We start from the raw sequence: 19817 nt of genomic DNA, 5'->3' as shown, positions 1-19817 counted from the left end.
AGCATATTCCTCCCGATGACTTGAGAGGTCAACAAGACTTCAACAAGGTTTTTGCAGCTGCCCAGTACGTGGCTGATGCCACCTTGCAATCTACTAGATTTTCTGCTAAATCTATTGCAGCTTCTACTACGGCAAGAAGACTCCTATGGATTCGCCCTTGGCAAGCGGGAGTTCGCCAAAAGTGGCAGTTATCCCAGGGTCCCTTAAAGCGCGACCTTCTCTTCGGTGATCTTCTGGATCCACTCCTCACGGAAACCACGGACAAGAAGAAAGTTTTGGGTCCAACCACAAAAAAGGCTACCAAAACGCAGTCCTTTCGTCGCCCAGGGCGCCAGCAAGATCAAGCGGCTTCCTACCAGAGATCTCCAGGTCAGTATTCCCCCCGCTTTCGTTCCCAAGGTAGGAACTCCAGGGGCAGAGGGTTTCGCTTCCAAAGGGGAGCTTCCTCTAACAGGGCTTCAAAAAAACCTAGATGGTAATCCTACCTCTATTCCCATAGGGGGGCGCCTAGCTCATTTCGCCTCTAATTGGCGTCTCACCTCCAAGGACCCTTGGGTCATTGACACTGTTCAAACAGGCCTTCTTTTAGAATTTATTTCTCCTCCCCCTAAACGTTTTATTTCCTGTCCTTCTCCCAGGTCATCCTCAGATTGTAACCGTATGGAGGAGGCCATTTCTCATCTATTGTCCATCAGAGCCATTCAACCGGTCCCTTCCGGTCAGAAGGGCCTAGGTTTTTACTCCATCCTATTTATGGTTCCAAAGTCCTCCGGAGGTTGGAGAGCTATTTTGGATTTAAAGAAACTAAATTTATTCATCAAATATAGGAAGTTTAAGATGCACTCCTTGTCTTCTATTTTGGCCGCCATTCACTCGGGAGATTTCATGGTCTCCTTAGACCTCACTGAGGCCTACCTTCACATTCCTATAGCCAAATGCCACAGAAAATTTTTACGTTTTTCCTTTCAAGGCAGGCATTTCCAGTATAGGGCGATGCCATTTGGCCTTTCCTCGGCCCCTCGGGTCTTTACAAAGCTCTTGGGGTCCCTGGCGGCCTATATCAGGGCGTTTCCCATCCACATTTTATGTTATCTTGATGATATTTTAATTCATGGGAACTCCCTAGAGAAAGTGAAAACAGACCTTTCTGTCACCATGTCAGTCCTTCAGGACCATGGATTTTTCATCAACTTTGATAAGAGCCACCTCCAACCCTCCACATCCATTTCTCACCTGGGATCCATTATTGATTCAGAATCCTCCCAGGTTTTTCTCTCTCCCGAGAGAAAACTCAGTATAGTGGAGTTAATTTCTAACATTTTATCTAATTCTTCAGTTTCCATAGTCACTCTATCTTCCCTTTTGGGGAAGATGGTGTCATGCATAGGCATCATTCCCTGGGCTCGCCTTCATGCTAGGGAACTCCAGTGGCTCCTGTTACCTTTTCAGAGATCAGGGCACAGCAACTCAAATCGACGCATTGTCATCCCACTGAGTGTTCGCAGATCCTTCAAGTGGTGGAAGTCTCCGGCCATGGACAGAGGATCCCCGTTCAGGTGCCCGGATCAATTTGTCATCACCACAGATGCCAGTCTATCGGGATGGGGCGCCCACGCCCAGGGGATGATAGCCCAGGGCACGTGGTCCCCGGAGGAAGCTTCCAGGCCAATCAATTGGCTAGAGTTAAGAGCCGTTTCCCTGGCTCTGAAGCATTTCTCTCCTCGCATTCCCAACCGGCACGTTCTCATTCTCACCGACAACATTGCCACGAAAAGCCACATTTGCAGACAGGGGGGCACGAGATCCAAGGCTCTCATGAGGGAGGCCCTCAAGCTGGGCCTTTGGGCGGAAAAACATCTCCAGTCGCTCCTAGCCGATCACATCTCGGGGAGTCTCAACGTCCAGGCGGATTGGCTATCCCGGGCAACGGTAGACCCAGGAGAGTGGAACCTCCATCAAGACCTGTTCCATCAAATCACCCTCAGATTCGGCCTACCAATTCTGGATCTCTTCGCGACCAATGCGAACGCCCAACTCCCTCGCTTCTATTCCAGATTTCCATCCCCGGGAGCGGAAGCAATCAATGCCCTCCGGAGTCCATGGCCTCCAGGCCTACTCTACGCATTTCCTCCAATTCCAATCCTCCCGGACGTGATTCACAAGGTCCTCACCGAGAGGGCCCGAGTAATCCTAATCGCCCCTCACTGGCCCCGCCGGCCCTGGTTCGCGGATCTCCAACAGCTGTCCGTCCAGGACCCTTGGCGACTTCCCCTTTCGGGGGATATGCTGCGGCAGGGGGCCTCCTTCCATCCAGACCCGGAGTGGTTCCACCTCACCGCCTGGCTGTTATCAGGAGAGATTTAGAGCTGCGTGGTCATGACCCCGATTCAGTGGAGGTCATCTTAAAGGCCAGAAGGGGTTCGACCAATCGAATCTACGACCACACGTGGTCCAAGTTTCACCAGTGGTGTTTACAGGAAGGTCTCTCCCCTCTGTGCATCCCCATTCACAGAATAATTTCCTTCCTTATGCAAGGCTTCCATAAAGGACTTTCCACCAGCACCCTCCGGCGTCATCTGGCAGCCATTTCATCTGTCCTAGGAGGTCCCCGCAGACAGCCTCTCCGATCCTTCCCTGAAGTTCAGGAATTCCTCAAGGGCATAGCCAACCTCAGACCTTCCAAGGTCCACAGGTACCCATCATGGGATTTGCCACGGGTTCTCCATTCCCTCACGCAGGCACCATACGAACCCCTAAAATCGGCGTCCCTCAGGTACCTATCCTTTAAGGTAGCATTCCTGGTGGCTATTACCTCTGCTCGACGCATTTCGGAGCTGGCTGCCCTCTCAATCAGGCAGGACCTTTGCCAATTCCATCAGGACAAGGTAGTCTTGCGACTGGACCCCACCTTCTTACCCAAGGTCAGTTCCATGTTCCACAGATCTCAGGATATTGTCCTACCTTCCTTCTGCCTCCAACGAGACCATCCCTTGGCAATTAGATGGCACACCCTGGATCTCACCAGAGCGCTGAGAATCTATATCCAACGCACAGGACCCTTTCGGAGGTCAGAAGCACTTTTTGTAGCCTATCATCCCAGAGTCATGGGGGCCAAAGTGTCTTCAACAGTAATAGGCCGTTGGATCAGAGGGACTATATCTAAGGCCTATGAGTCGGCCTCCCTCTCAGTTCCAAGGAACATCACAGCGCATTCCACCAGGAGCGCAGCCACCTCGGCCGCTTGGGCGACTCAAGCCCCGTTGGAGGAGGTCTGCAAAGCAGCCACTTGGGCCTCGCCAAATTCCTTCATCAGGCACTACAAGATTGATTCTTACGCTTCAGCGGACGCTGCCTTCGGCAGAAGGGTACTCCAATCCGTTATCTCACACGATAGCAATCTAATCCCACCCTAGGGACCATCTATTGGGTATGTCCCATGTGACTGCTGGACCCGCTCCTTCAGTACGGAGAATAGGCGTTGATTGCTTACCTGAACGCCTCTTCTCGTACGGTGAGCGGGTACAGCAGTCACTTCCCGCCCTTGTATGTGTCTTCTTTACCTTTCTATATCTTTCTTCCTCTAACAATGAGAGTTGAACACTACAGAGCTTCACAACTGAGCCTAGTCTATGGATTCGCGAATTCTGGGGAAGGGGCGGATCCGGCAAGCTTTTTTAATACTAGGCTCAGTTCCACCGGATTGGACATGAGCAACCCATGTGACTGCTGTACCCGCTCACCGTACGAGAAGAGGCGTTCAGGTAAGCAATCAACGCCTATTCACCAGCCTGGTGAAACCTTATTTAGAAGGAAGTTTGAAATTACAGTATAGTAGCGATCGCTTCTTAGAAGACATTGGTCTGTGACCACAGTTTTTAGCCTGATTGTGAATCTTTAAAAAACCAAAGTCAAACTGACTTTTGGATCTGTAAAAAAAACAAGCTAGTCCTACGTAGCCGTATTAATTCTGCAGCTGATAGCTGAATGGCAAAGTGATCTATCCTAGTACTACAAATTAACTTGAGTGAAGAAATCCTTCTTCTCTATCTGTTTAACCATTCAAAGTGGGCTATTCTATAACCTTCCTAACCTTTATCTCTCCTGCCCTGAATTTGGAGAGAAATTTGAGTTTTTCAGGTTCATTAGCATTAGCATTTAGACTGGGTGCATCCTCAGGCTTTTGTTGAGCCTCCGGGAGGGCAAAGATGGCTTCCTCTGGGCTCCAGAGGCCCTCCAGAGGCCAGAAACGGGCCTGTTTCCAGACTTCTGGAACCTCCAGGTGGCCCCTTTTTCACCCTTGCCAGGCTCTGGAGGCTTTTTTCGAGCCTCCGGGAGGGCAAAAATGGCCTCCATTGGGATCCAGAGGCCCCCCAGAAGCCAGAAACTGGCCTATTTCTGAACTTCATCCATTGGGTGTGACAAGATGTTAAAATTTCAATGGCCGCAGGCCTGCCAGCAGAGGTGGGTTTTTAAGAGTTTTCGGGAGGCAGGGAGAGTGAGGGCAGTACGGATCTCTGAGGGGAGCTCATTCCATAGGGCTGAGGCCACCACAGAGAAGGCTCTTCCTGTTGTTCCCCTAGACCCCACCAGACTCCAGATGATGGAGCCAGGGTGGCGCAGCAGGTAGAGTGCTGTACTGCAGGCCACTGAAGCTGACTGTAGATCTATAGGTCAGCGGTTCATATCTCATCCCCGGCTCAAGGTTGACTCAGCCTTCCATCCTTCCCAGGTGGGTAAAATGAGGACCCGGATTGTGGGGGCAATAGGCTGGCTCTGTTAAAAAGTGCTATTGCTAACTTGTTGTAAGCCGCCCTGAGTCTAAGGAGAAGGGTGGCATTAAAAAAATTGAATAAATAAAAAAAATAATGCTTTTATAGCCCTCTCTAAGCGGTTTAAAGAATCAGCATATTGCCCCCAACCACTTGGGTCCTCATTTTACCCACCACGGAAGGATGGAAGGCTGAGTCAACCTTGAGCCGGTGGTGACATTTGAACTGCTGAAGTACAGCTAGCAGTTAGCTGAAGTAGCCTGCAGTGCTGCACTCTAACCACTGTGCCCCCCTAGCTCCGTTAACACAAACACTATAGGGTTTGCTGGTTCAAAATAAATTAATATAATAAAATACAGCTTCTTCTCTGATGAATTGGCTACTCAGGTATTGTATGCCGCCCCGAGTTTACGGAGAGGGGCGGCATACAAATCCAATAGATAGATAGATAGATAGATAGATAGATAGATAGATAGATAGATAGATAGATAGATAGATAGATAGATAGATAGATAGATAGATCATTCCATTCATTCATTCATTCATTCATTCCTGGGGCTTTACTTAAATTATTGCCAAAAGTACATTGTCGTAAAAAATGTATTCTTTTTTTAAAATTTATATTTATTGGTTATATGCATTAAAAACAGGGTACAGAAAAGTAAAGGGAATATATATAATGTACATTCTAGCAATTATAGTTTACTTATATAGCATGTGTGATTGGGGAAGGAGAGGGGAACAAAGGGAAAGGGATTTAGAAAAAAGGGAAAGAAATACAAGAGGAGGACGAGTAGAAAAATAGAGCAAAAAAAGAGTAGTAAGAAGAGTGTGGGGGACCAGCGTTGGAGCTGGGGCTTCTATGTTTTGCGGCCTGTAGTTTAAGCATATAGGTGGTATAGATTTTCCTGAAGTTTTATCCATATGTATTTGATGTAGTTGCTAGTGTCATCATTTATCAGCGATTTATAAATTTATTCATTCAGTTTCTTTGTAGTTCAAAATTTGTGTCGATCGATGTTTACATTTTATCGTTTCAATTTAGTATTATGATTCATGTCTTTATTTACTGGTTTTACATGCTGTTTTAGTTGGACATTTTTCTTGATGTATAATTTTTAAGTAATTTCTTTTTTTTAACCAATGGTAGCATGTAAATGTATTCTTGTTGGGGTTTTCTTAAAAAACCTCTTTGTTACTTTGAGGGGGAAAAATGGACCTTTGATTGACTTCCTCTTTCCCCCAGGACAGCCACAGTGTGGAAAACTCTCTTTCCTTTTTGGGGTGAAGAATATGAAGTCTACTTGTCTCCCAGTTTCCGTTGTGTATCCTTCTACGTGATGGATGAAGATGCATTGAGGTATAGCATTCCTCCTTTTAGAACAACCCCTTTTCCTTATCCCTCAGCCTGTAGTGAGAATGCCTCATATCCAGAGGTGGGTTGCTAAGGTGGAATGGTGACCTGTGCTCGCCCCCGTGGCTCTGAGTGCTAGCGGAATCCAGCACAATTCTGCTACTGCACCTGGACAGGTAGCAAAATCGCGTGCGGACACATAGGTGCGCCTATGTTTTTTGTTTGTTTGTTTGTTTGTTTACTTACTTACTTACTTACTTACTTACTTACTTACTTACTTACTTACTTACTTACTTACTTACTTACTTACTTACTTACTTACTTACTTACTTACTTATTGCATTTATATGCCACCCCTCTCCGAAGACTCGGGGCGGCTAACAGCAATCGTAAAACAGCGTACAATAATAATCCAATACTAAAAACGATGAAAAAAACCATTAATATAAAAAACCAAACATACATACAGACATACCATGCATAAAATTGTAAAGGCCTAGGGGGAAAGTGTATCTCAGTTCCCCCATGCCTGGCGGCAGAGGTGGGTTTTAAGGAGCTTACGAAAGGCAAGGAGGGTGGGGGCAATTCTAATCTCTGGGAGGAGTTGGTTCCAGAGGGCTGAGGCCGCCACAGAGAAGGCTCTTCCCCTGGGTCCCGCCAAGCGGCACTGTTTAGTTCAACTTCTTGCGCGCGGAAGCAAAAAACTGCCCCAAAATATGGGCACACCTGCATGTCCATGTGCGATTTTGCTACCTGCCCAGGTGCAGTAGCATAATTGCGCTGGACTCCGCTAGCACTTAGAGACATGGGGGCGAGCACACGTCACCGTTCCACCTTAGGAGCCCACCTCTGCTCATATCGTGACGCAGAAGTAGGACGACTGCTCCTCGCTGAGCCCATCTGCTGCGCTCTGTGTTTTACAAGAGATCAAGTGTCTTTCACATTGAAGCTTGACTTCATGGAGACATTCATGCAGTACAAAGTCATTTTGAGATCTCCCTTCTTCTCCTCTTCCTCCTCCTCATTTCTTGCAGGTTCCCTTATCCAGGTACTCAAGAGGTTCCACCCCTATTAGCTTTTCAAGATATCTGAAGGGAACAGGTGTAGTGTGAGGTTTTCTTTTTCACAATTCTTCAATCTAACCCTTGCTGCCTTCCTCCCTTTCAAGAGTAGATATTTTTGTAACCGGGGATCACTATCAGTCCTAATCAGGCTTTTAAAGAGTAGGATTCTCCTTTCTTCTTATTTTTTTTAAAGAAAAGAAAACTGCACACAATACAATGCCAATCAAAGTGGGTGGGTAATTGCAGTGTACAACGTTTAACCACTAGATGGCATTAGATTTGGTTGGTTTTGGGGAATGGGTGACTAGATAGAGAAGTGTTTTATGTAGGCTTTTAAAAGTAATATAATATAGATTCCCCACAGGAGTTTCCTAGTATCTCCAGCACTTTAGAGTTATATGAAAAAAAGAAAAGAAAATATATTGCCAGAGACACAAATAATTAAAAGGTGAGAGCACAAGAAAGGTCAGCTAACATTCTGAAAGACCAGGTTCCAAAAGTCCATAAGCTACAGGCCATTGTATAGGCCAGTGATGGCAAACCTTTTTTTCTTCGAGTGACGAAAAAGTGTGTGTGGCGCTGTCATGCATGCGTGAGTGCCCTCACCCATAATTCAATGCATGGGGAGGGCAAAAACAGCTTCCTCTACCACCCGGAAGCCCTCTGGAGGCCGGAAATGGCCTGTGGTACTGGTGGACCCGTAGGCTTGTATTTCACCCTCCCCAAGCTCCAAAGGCTTCTCTGGAGCTGGGGGAAGGTTAAAACGTGCTCCCCCATCCCCCGGAGGCTCTCTGGAAGCCAAAAACGCCCTCCCAGAGCCTCTGTGTGAGCCAAAAATCAGCTGGCCGGCACACACATGCACGTTGGAGCTGAGCTAGGGCAACAGCTCCTGTGCCAACAGATATGGCTTCGCATGCTGCCTGTGGCACACGTGCCATAGGGTTGCCATCACTGGTATTGTTGTGCCCCAAAGAGGCAATGACCGTGTTGTTGATCCTCTTGGATCCCATATAAAATATTATCAATATATTTTCCAGCTATAGGCTCCCCTTCTGTATAACGCTGAAGTTCTCTGCGGTAGTGGTTCACTTACCATGTCTTGTCTTGTTTATCTTCTTTGTATCAGCCGGGATGACGTCATTGGGAAAGTGTGCATCCCCCAAAGTTTGCTGGCCGAGTATCCGAAAGGTGAGATTCCCTCTTGGCTGAGAAAGACATCTCTTCATTTGAATGAGTAAATGGAATAGATGCAGAAAACGAATCATTTCTTCTCCCTTTTGACTCTACTCTTAGAACTATTTCCTGTCCAGGGATCTCATTTATAAAACCTGAATGATCAATACTTTTGCTTACAAAGGGTTAAATGGCTCGGTGGTTAAAGATGTTGAGCTGAAAAACTGGCAGCCCAGGTTCGAGACCTGAAGAGGCTGAGTTCCAGGCGGGGGTTGTAACTTCCTTCCGCTACTGGTGCTAATGCGCATGTACAGTGGTCCCTCGACTTGCGCGTTCTCGATTAGCGCGAAACGCTGCAACGCGGTTTTTCAAAAAATATTATTTAAAAAAATAAAATATTTTTTTAAAAAATTTTTTTTATAAAATATTAAAAAAAAAATTTTTTTTTATTCTGTTCCCTGAATGGAGACCGCCGGCCGCTCAATCGGGCCGGCAGGGAACAGAATGGAGCCTTCCGCGGCGGGGCTGGGGGAGCCGAGCCCAGCCCCGTGACATTCGCTTTCCTGCCACCCGCAGCCGAGTGATCGTGGGCTCCTTCGCAACCTCAGAGAGCTTCCTGGTTTTCGTGAGCTTTCATGCCCAGGAAGCTCTCCGAGGTTGCGAAGGAGCCCAGGATCACTCGGCTGCAGGAAAGCGAATGTCACGGGGCTGGGCTCGGCTCCCCCAGCCCCGCCGCGGAAGGCTCCATTCTGTTCCCTGAATGGAGACCGCCGGCCGCTCAATCGGGCCGGCAGGGAACAGAATGGAGCGTTCCGCGGCGGGGCTGCTATGGGGGGGGAGACGAGCCCAGCCCCGTGACATTCGTTTTCCTGCCGCCGGCAGCCGAGTGATCCTGGGCTCCTTCGCAACCTCGGAGAGCTTCCTGGGCATGAAAGCTCACGAAAACCAGGAAGCTCTCTGAGGTTGCGAAGGAGCCCACGATCACTCGGCTGCAAGCGGGAGGAAGGCGAATCCCACGGGGCTGGGCTCGGTTATCCCCCCGGCTCCCCTCCTACCAGCCCCGCCGCGGAAGGCTCCATTCTGTTCCCTGAATGGAGACCGCGGGCCGCTCAATCGGGCCGGCAGGGAACAGAATGGAGCGTTCCGCGGCGGGGCTGGGGGAGCCGAGCCCAGCCCCGTGACATTCGCTTTAGGTGCAGCTTTGTGTGAAACCTTTGACATACAATCAGCAGAGTTGTTGCAGTGGTGCAGATAATGTGGATTCGCCAGTGAAAGACTCAGACTTAGTATTAACAATATTATTATTATTTACAAATAATACAGTATAAACACTAATCATTACAAACTGCACACAGCAAGAATAATACAGCTCACAAGCAAAGATATCCCAAAGTAACTCCCCCCTCCAAGGGAACGGTGCTGGCGCCCTCTTTTGGCAAACCAGTCAAAGTTCTTAAAGATACAGTCTTTACTTCCATAGACCAACCTCGTTAGTTTACTATATGGCAACCCCAAAGTAGGTTATGTACTAACATAGTACATGGTACATGGGTGTCTTTCTCTTCAACTAAAACATATGAAGAACGGTTGCAGGAACTGGGCATGGCTAGTTTAATGAAAAGAAGAACCAGAAGAGACATGATAGCAGTGTTCCAATATCTCAGGGGTTTCCACAAAGAAGAGGGAGTCAGCCTATTCTCCAAAGCACCTGAGGGTAGAACAAGAAGCAATGGGTGGGAACTAAACAAGGAGAGAAGTAACTTAGAACTAAGGAGAAATTTCGTGACAGTCAGAATGGTTGACCAGTGGAACAGCTTGCCTCCAGAACTTGTGAATGCCCCAACACTGGACGTTTTTAAGCAGATGATAGATAACCATCTGTCTGAAGTAGTGTAGGGTTTCTGCCTAAGCAAGGGGACTAGAAGACCTCAAAGATCCCTTCCAACTCTGTTGTTGTTGTTGTTGTTATTATTGTTGTTGTTATTGTTGTTGTTGTTGTTATTATTATTATTACTTGAAGAAGTGCGAACTTCAACTCACCTGGCTGGGGAATTCTGGAAGTTGAAGTCTGCACATCTTCAAGCTATCAAGCTTGAGAAACACCATTCTAGATCATCCTATTTGTGTATTCTTGCTGTCTTCACTATATCAGTGCTGATTTAGATGCTACATAACTGACCAAGAATCTTTAGAGCTACAAATATTCTTGATTGCTATAACTTGTCAGTTCTTGGTGATCTGTCATTCTATGGACCATAGCAATCTAGATCAGGGGTCTCCAATCGTGGCAACTTTAAGACTTGTGGACTTCAACTCCCAGAGTTCCTCAGCCAGCTTTGCTGAGGAACTCTGTGAGTTGAAGTCCGCAGGTCTTAAATTTGCTAAAGTTGGAGACCCCTGATCTAAACCATAGCAGAGAAAGGAAGACCTTTTAATAGCAGGATTCCTTCTTTATTTGCACAGAATATTTATTTTATTTTGGTTCTTTTCTAATTTCCATGCTAGACAGAAGAACGTGCTTAAAAGTCTGGGAAGGGATCTATTGAAAGCAAACTGACTCATCCTTGAGATGGAGGCAGGGATAAATTCTCTGCAGTTGCTGGGGCTGAATTTGAAAGTTCTTTTAAGGGTAAAAAGGAGGATAGAAATTCTTATCTTCCAGTTCAAGTCTCTATTGGGGAAAAAAGAAATTACAAAGCAGGTAGACCAGGTTGGCATCCAAATGTGCTCTAACCATGCAGTGGATTTTGTCAGCTCAGATGTATTGGGTTTTTTTTAATGTGCCTTGGTGTATCTTAACAATTGATGACTCCCTGGATCAGTCAGTGTTGGTTTTTTTGCAACATTTTTTGGAAGAGGCTTGCTGTTACCTTTTCCCTCGGGCTGAGAGAGAGGGACAGGCCCAAAATCACCCTGCTGGCTTCATGCTTAAGATAGGACTAAAATTCAGAGGCTCCAGATTTTAGGTGGTTTGTGTACCGTATTTTTCAGCATATAAGATGCACCGGAGTATAAAACGCACCTTAGTTTTTGGGGAGGAAAATAGGGAAAAGAATCTGCTTACCAGATATTCATCTGGGTAGCATCCTTAGTCTGGTCAGTTTCAGCAGATTATTTTATCCCCTGGTTAGGGCTTTAAAAAAAATCTTATTTGGAGAGAATAACAATGAAAGACCTTGCAAGCCAGTAAGAACTGAGAATATTGTTAGCACCTGGTTAGGGCTGGAAAGAAACATTCGGAGCAAGTAGAACAATAAAAAAACCTACAAAGACAGGATTTGGAAAACATTATTCACAGAGAGTAACAGTGAAAGAGCTTACAAGCGGGTAAGAGCTGGGAACATCATTAGCACCTGGTTGGGTCTGGAAAGAAACATTTGGAGCAAGCCAGAGCAATGGAAAAAAACTGCAAAGACAGGGCTTGGAAAACATTCTTAGCAGAGAGTAACAATGAGAGCTTGCAAGCTGGGAACACTGTTAACACCTGCTTAGGGCTGGAAAGAAACTTACTTGGAGCAAGTTAGAGTAATGAAAAAAAACCTATGCAAAATCTTAGAGCTTGGAAAATATTCTTTGCAGACAGTAACAATGAAAGAACCCGCAAGATAAGAGTGGGGAAGATTGTTAGCACCTAGATAGGGCTGGGAAAAAAAGCTTTGACAAAAGCTGCATTCAGAGTATAAGACACACCTAAATTTTCAGCCTCTTAGGGAGGAAAAAAGTGTGTCTTATACTCAGAAAAATACTGTACATTGCCTATTTAATCTCCCTTTCTGAGAAAAGAGAGTAAGCATTCCTCCTTTTGTAAACCTTCTAGTTTAGCTGGGATCAGAATGGGGAACAATTGAGGACACACAGGCTCTGTGTTCAAACAACACCATTAAGTCAGTTAAAAAGGGACCCGACAGGCTATAAACTTTTCCTAGATGTGCGTCTGTGTGTATGTGTGTGGTGATTTTAATGTGTTTTGCAAACTCTCCTTGTGTTTTGTTTTTAGTTTATGGTCCACTTTATCATTCAGAAAATGAGTCACTTCGGTAACCAGGCAAAGCACATTGGGAGAACGCAGCTGTTGATTTTGGGTTTTTCTCTAAAAAAGGAGCCACTAGGAGAGAGAGAATACAGCGTCACTGGCGTCACAGCTAACAGAAGGGGATTCACATTGCTGAACAAGGTTCAGTTCCATTAAGACTGGATGCAGATGTTTTAAATAAAAGAATCAACCATTTTAATCCCCTAAGCAGAGTGGAAAAGGACCTCTAGGAACTCAGAAAGGCTGCCCAGTTTGATCATCTAGAATAGAATAACTGAGCTGGAAGGGACCTTGAAGGTCTTCTAGTCCAACCCCCTTCTTAGGCAGGAAACCCTATACCAGTGATGGTGAATCTTTTTTGGTTTACTTGCCAAAAGGGAGTCTGGGCGCATGCTCTCCCTCCCACGAATGCACACCTCCTGCACTGCCCCCTGCGCATGGGTGCAGGCGTCATAGAAGCCTGGGACAGTGAAAAAATGGTGTCACTGAAGCCTGAGACAGTGAAAAAATGGTGTCACTGAAGCCTGAGACAGTGAAAAAATGGTGTCACTGAAGCCTGAGACAGTGAAAAAATGGTGTCACTGAAGCCTGAGACAGTGAAAAAATGATGTCACTGAAGCCTGGGACAGTGAAAAAATGGTGTCACTGAAGCCTGAGACAGTGAAAAAATGGTGTCACTGAAGCCTGGGACAGTGAAAAAATGGTGTCACTGAAGCCTGAGACAGTGAAAAAATGGCCAAATGGTTAAACCGGAAGTAAGTAATAACTGACTTCCTGTTTGCCCATTGTGCTGGGTTTTTTGCACCCCGGTGGCTTCAGGAAACGTCTCACAGATTGCAGGGGTTATATAACCTATACAGTTTATACATGGTATGTTTGTGTGTCTGTTTGCTTTTAATAATGGGGTTTTTAGTGTTTTTTAATTATTAGATTTGTCGTACATTGTTTTATTGTTGCTGTGAGCCGCCCCGAGTCTACGGAGAGGGGCGGCATACAAATCAATCAATCAATCAATCAAATAAATAAATAAATAAATAACCAACCAACCAACCAAATAAACAAACAAACAAACAACCATAGCAGGGAGTAAATGGATTGAACTGTAGAAGGAAAGACAGCACCGAATTGTAACCAATAGTGGATAATCATGAGGTGGGAATGAAATGTCAAGAAAGTGTTTGATAATTTTCTGGAAGTCTCACCTTGCACCATCCCTGCAAAGTAGACTCTGTGGTTGTTCTCATTGTACATATTTGGTTCTCCCCACCCCTTCATGTTCCTGTTCTTAGGCTACAGTGGTTGGTTGAACCTCACAGAAATTGACCCCGACGAGGAAGTGCAAGGAGAAATCCATCTGCAGATCGAGATCATCGGCAACAGTGCTGCAAGGAAGTTGCGCTGTGTTGTGTTTGATGCCAGGTAAAAATGGAGGCCCAGGAAAGAACAGAGGGACTTTAACTCATTGGAGAAAGCAGAGGGAGGGACGGAGGGAGGAAGGAAGGAAGGAAGGAAGGAAGGAAGGAAGGAAGGAAGGAAGGAAGGAAGGAAGGAAGGAAGGAAGGAAGGAAGGAAAGATAATGTGGATTCGCCAGTGAAAGACTCAGACTTAGTATTAACAATATTATTATTGCATGTGTGTGCTGGCTAGCTGATTTTTGGCTCACACAGAAGCTCTGGGGGGGCGTTTTTGGCTTCCAGAGAGCTTCCACGGGGATGGGGGAGGGCGTTTTTACTCTTCCCCGGCTCCAGGGAAGTGTTTGGAACCTGGGAAGGGCAAAACACAAACCTATTGGGCCCAACAGAAGTTGGGAAACAGGCCATTTCTGGCCTCCAGGGGGCCTCTGGGGGCCGGGGGAAGCTATTTTCGCCCTCCCCAGGCATTGAATTATGGGTGTGGGCACTCGCGCATGCACAATAGCACATACCCACGCTCTTTTGGCACCCGAGGAAAAAAAGGTTCGCCATCATTGCCCTATAGTATATTAGCTGCCCAGAGTCCTTAGAAAGTTGGGCGGCATACAAATTGAATTAAATAATAAATAAATAAATAAATAAATAATACATACAGATTTACTTTTACTGCTTCCCAACATTTCTGCAGACAGGGCACTTTTGCTCCAAGGATTTTAGCAGAAGAATAGCAGTTGGCGAGCATAACCCAGCTGAAACCTCAAACAGCATCCGACTCCATTGCAAAACATTGAAACTCTATCCCGAATTACCCATAATCACCCTTAAATACCTATAGGGAGTGGTCAACAATTCCCTAGAGTTACAAACTACAGAATACTTCCTTTTCCCATACAAGTATTCTTGTCTTTTTCTTAGTCTTCTAAAGCGGGCATCTAACAAAGGCTCCTGGTCTTCCTCCTCCTCTAAGTCAGACTCTACTGTCATTGGCATATCTGCTACCTCTGGTGGTCCTTCAGGTTCATCCAGGTCTATTTCTCCCTCAATCTCACTCTCTGCATTAACTGGCAACACCACTGGCCCAGGGTACCAAGATAGGCCTGGCTTATCCTCAGAATTTATCATTATCAGAGTTGGTCAAGGGCCACTCAAAACAGTCTCCCACTTGAACAGAGAGTTTATTTATTTTATTTTTATTTATTCATTTGTCCAATACACAAATATATAGGAAGAAAAATAGACATGTAGTAATATATATAAGGGTAAAGTGAACTTAGAGGAGAGGATATATGAAAGAAAGAAAATATATATGATAAGTGAGAGAAAGGAAAGACAATTGGACAGGGGACGAAAGGCACACCAGTGCACTTATGTACGCCCCTTACTGGCCTCTTAGGAACCTGGAGAGGTCAATCAAGTCTAAGGGAGAAATGTTGGGGGTTAGGGGTTGACACTTGAGTTCGGCAATGAGTTCCACACTTCAATAACTCGATTGTTGAAATCATATTTTTTACAGTCAAGTTTGGAACGGTTCGTATTAAGTTTGAATCTGTTGCGTGCTCTTGTGTTGGATTAGAAGACCTCCAAGGTCCCTTCCGCCTTGCACATCTGTTATTCTGTTCTATTAAATTCCCAAATGGGCATTGCTGAGAATTTGAGGAATTGGTCCACATATCTGGAACATATCCTGGGTTTCTGAGTGTTTTGTGGCAGGCTTCTGCCATAACCAAAGAAATATAATTTAAAGCCAGGCGACCATAACAAAGCAGACCGTTTTAATAGGGAAAAATTGGAGCAAGGACTGAAAGAAGATGTGTTTTACTAGGGAGAAGGAGGAAATCTATACCCCCCCCCTCTTGCTTTCTGCAAGCAAAGGATCTGGCAACATGAATCAGAACTCTGAACTTTTCCATTTCCTTTCTTTTCTTGAGCCTTGGAATCTCATCAGGTCACTGCTGGATACAAGCATCCTCTATTTTTTCATTAAAATAAAACCCCAGTCTGTAATTGAAGGAAATCGCTTTGAAATTACAAGCCGCCTCTGTGAGTAGTGATTTTTCTGTTTTGAACATCACGCAGAGTATCACCAGGAAGGAGTGAGCGAGAAAGAAGAAAGCGAGGGAGGGCAGCCTCCTTACAGGATGCATTTAATCATTATTTTTAAAATGGCCTTTTGATGGGGATGACAAAAGGGGCTTTGGGGGGAGCCAAACTGGAGCAGAAGGTTTTGTGCCTTCAATTAGGATTTTACTATTGTTCATCTGTGTTCCATTCTCCTTCTGAATCACACGAACCTCAAAATCCCTCTTTGTTTATTATCCAAGCAATATGGTTCTCCAGGGCTCCCAGGGGATCTTCCTGTTTTATAGACCTATGTAATTACAGTCAGGAAAAAAAACATCTTGCAATTAAGAGATGGGGTGGGCAAGATAAAAACCAAGCGGAGTGTGTCTGAGCAGTTGCAAACTTTCAAGGGTTGAGAAGCCAGAGAGACATCTTGGAAATCATAAGGAAGTCAGGAAAATGCTAGTTCGTGCAACAAACAAAACAAAACAATTCAGAAGACTAAAGAATTGATTCCCAAAGGAGGCAGATCATCAGTTATTTGCATGGAGTTATCAGTATAAGAATTCTATAAAAGACCGACTTGCCCTTAGATTCCCTGTATCCTTCAGGAGCTGCTATGTCGGGGTGGCACAGTGGTTAGTGTGCAGCACTGCGGGCTACTTCAGCTAACTGCTGTTCTGGTTTCAGGCCAAGGCAACTAATAGTTGAAATAAAGGATTGCTAAATACATATATTTGTAAAACGCAATAACAACTTTATTCTCTTTCCTCTTCTTCCCCTCAATCATCATTGTACGCAGCACCTTCTTTTCTCATCTCTAGTTTTAGCATTAAAGTAACTTGAAAGTCATATAAAAGCATTCCACAAGTCATTCTAAAATTTATGGGCTAATCAGTGTTAATCCGGAGTCATAAAAGCTGGCAATAAATTCACACGATGTATAGCTTACTCGGAGCTGCTTAGGGAAACCCCCATCTTGAAACATCAAGATTGACGACTCAGCTTTCTCTTCCGCTCACACCCGGAGGTGAGGAAATTAATTAACCAGTTCCTCCCCTTCTAATACTTTTTCCGTAACACTTGTTCTCTTCTTCTCTGCAAGCGTCTGAAGTAAGGGTTAACCCACCTGACATCTTCTTCTCTAGAACTGGAATGCATCTGCATGTCACCTGCCTCCTCCCTTTCTCCTCTTCTACCAATTCATAATTGCTTTCCCCTTCAGAATCCGAAAAATCTGCAGGATAAATGTACAGTAGTAGCTCTAGATACGAACTGCTCCACATGCGAGTATTCCAAGTTACGAGCCGAGACGCGAGCAAAATTTCTGTTCGACACCCGAGCTCAAATTTGGGATACGAGCCGAGCTTCTACTAGGTGGCGCAAGAATTCCATGCTTCCAGTTATCTCAGCGCGAAAAACAAAGTCTAAAGGCATTCGTTCGAGATGTGAATTGATCAACATACGAGCTCAGGTCTGGAACGAATTAGACTCGTATGTCGAGGTACCACTGTATACACAACACCTGCTAGTTGTAGTTCAGCAGTTCAAATCTCACCACTGGCTAAAGGTTGACTCAGCCTCCCATCCTTCCGAGGTGGGTAAAATGAGGACCCAGATTGTTGGGGGCAATGTGCTGATTCTGTAAACCACCTAGAGAGGGCTGTAAAAGCACTATGAAGTTACATATCAGTCTAAATGCTATTGCTATTTTCTTCTTGGCAGTAAACAAGAGTTTGCAGGTGGAAGAGCACCAATTTGATCCTAATCAGAATAGAGCTATAAGGGACCTTGGAGGTCTTCTAGTCCAACCCCTCTGCTCAAGCCCTATAATTTCAGATAGGTAGCTGACCAGCTTTTTCTTAAAAACCTCCAGTGATGAAGCACCTACAGTGTCTGAAGGCAAAGTCGTTCCACTGGTTACTTATCCTCCCTGTTAGGGAGTTTCTTCTTAATTCCAGGTTGCATCTCTCCTTGGTTAGCTTCCATCCATTGTTTCTTGCCTTGCCTTCTAGTGCTTTGGAAAATAAGTTGACCCCCACCTCTTCTTTGTGGGAGTCCCACAAATACTGGAATACTGCTATCATGTCCCCTATAGTCCTTCTTTTCTTTAAACTAGCCAAACTCAAATCCTGCAACCGTTCTTCATATGTTTTAGTCTCCAGACCTTTAATCATCTTAGTTGCTCTTCTCTGTACACTTTCCAACATAGTAATTTAATAATAATAATTTATTAGATTTGTAGGCCGCCCCTCTCCGTAGACTTGGAGACATCTCAACATCTTTGGGTAATCCAAACTTGACTGTAAAAAAATATGACTTCAGTAACCGAGTTGTCGAAGTGTGGAACTCATTACCGGATTCCATAGTGTCATCCCCAAACCCCCAACACTTTACCCTTAGATTATCTACGGTTGACCAATCCAGATTCCTAAGAGGTCAGTAAGGGGCGAGTACAAGTGCACTAGAGTGCCTTCGGTCCCCTGTCCTATTGCTCTCCTATATCTCCTATACCTTTCTTCTATTCCTATATCTCTTCTATTCTTTCATTGATATATTCTATTACTATATCTTCTTTTCTATTCTTTCATAGATATATTTTACTATGAGTATCTCCTCTGTAACCTTCATCATGTATTTTACTATGTGTGTATATATATATATATGTATTTGTTTTCGCAGATTTTCACGGGTATATGTATGTAGATTGTTCTGAGTTCGGGTTTTGCCCCGTGTAATATTTTGAGTATCTATGTGACGTTTCAGTGAAATCACATTCACCATCATCAGGCTGAAGTTTTAAGCTTCGTGCTGTTGTAAATATGGAATGTTTGCAACTGCCATTTCTTCCTTATATATAGTGTTAGGGGTGGAGATTTGGTTTGAATGTAGCAAATAGATTGGGTGACTATGTTTTAGTGATTTGATTGGTTGGTGGAATCACAATTACTTGAAGGATTGACATGGTGATTATTATGAAATGTTTTTTTGTTTAAGGCTGGTTTCCAAATCTCTGGTAGGCGGGACGTATCATCCCTTTTGTTCATGCAGAGGGGGTGTTTCTCAATCTCTATAGCTTCCATAGTAATTCTTCTATAAAAATTTTCTGTTTTGGAAAGTAATTTAGTTTTTTCAAAGTCAATTTCGTGCCCTGTTTTTTTAATGTGCTGGACAAGGGAGGAAGTCTTTCCGCTGAGATCCTTTGGTACTGCACCCAGCGTGCCAAGTACCACTGGGACCACTTTCACTGGCTTATGCCAGAGTTGTTGCAGCTCGATTTTTAGATCTTCGTATTTCACTAATTTCTCTAGCTGCTTCTCCTCAATTCTGCTGTCTCCTGGGATTGCGATGTCCATTATCCATACTTACTTTTTCTCCACGATCACAATGTCTGGTGTGTTATGCTTCAGAATTCGGCCAGTCTGAAGTCGGAAGTCCCACGGTAGTTTTGCTTGCTCATTTTCGACCACTTTTTCGGGCTTATGATCCCACCAGTTCTTTGCCACTGGTAAATGGTAGTTCCGGCACAAGTTCCAGTGGATCATATTATTATTATTATTATTATTATTATTATTATTATTATTATTATTAATTAGACTTGTATGCCGCCTCCCTCCGGAGATTCGGAGCGGCTCAAAATAAATAATACAGAAATAAAAATTTAATATTAAAAACAACGATAAAAACCCGTTATAAAACAGTCATACAGTCCAAACAAACCATACATGAAATGGAACAGCTAGGGGTACGTCAATTTCCCCAAGCCTGGCGACATAGATGGGTTTTCAGAAGTTTGCAAAAGGCAAGAAGGGTGAGGGCAGTCCTAATCTCCGGGAGGAGTTGATTTCAGAGGGCCAGGGCCACCACAGAGAAGGCTCTTCCCCTGGGTCCTGCCAGACAACATTGTTTTGTCGACCGGACCCGGAGAAGGCCAACTCTGTAGGACCTAA

The 19817-nt window shown here is 44.9% G+C and overlaps 1 protein-coding gene across 1 annotated transcript in view; it reads left to right on the top strand.

The window, feature by feature from the left end:
- LOC139157926 (ras GTPase-activating protein 4-like) overlaps window positions 1-19817 on the top strand; it is a 112561-nt gene that overhangs the window by 53884 nt on the left and 38860 nt on the right. The window contains exons 3-5 of the mRNA XM_070735180.1: window positions 6016-6129; window positions 8314-8375; window positions 13683-13812. Coding sequence (XP_070591281.1) covers window positions 6016-6129; window positions 8314-8375; window positions 13683-13812 — 306 coding nt within the window. The remainder of the gene's footprint in view (window positions 1-6015; window positions 6130-8313; window positions 8376-13682; window positions 13813-19817) is intronic.

The sequence above is a fragment of the Erythrolamprus reginae genome, chromosome 1 (assembly GCF_031021105.1).
Source record: "Erythrolamprus reginae isolate rEryReg1 chromosome 1, rEryReg1.hap1, whole genome shotgun sequence".
Lineage (NCBI taxonomy): Eukaryota > Metazoa > Chordata > Lepidosauria > Squamata > Dipsadidae > Erythrolamprus > Erythrolamprus reginae.
The sequence above is the reverse complement of the archived record's forward strand: the minus strand, read 5'-3'. Positions and strand labels throughout refer to the sequence as shown.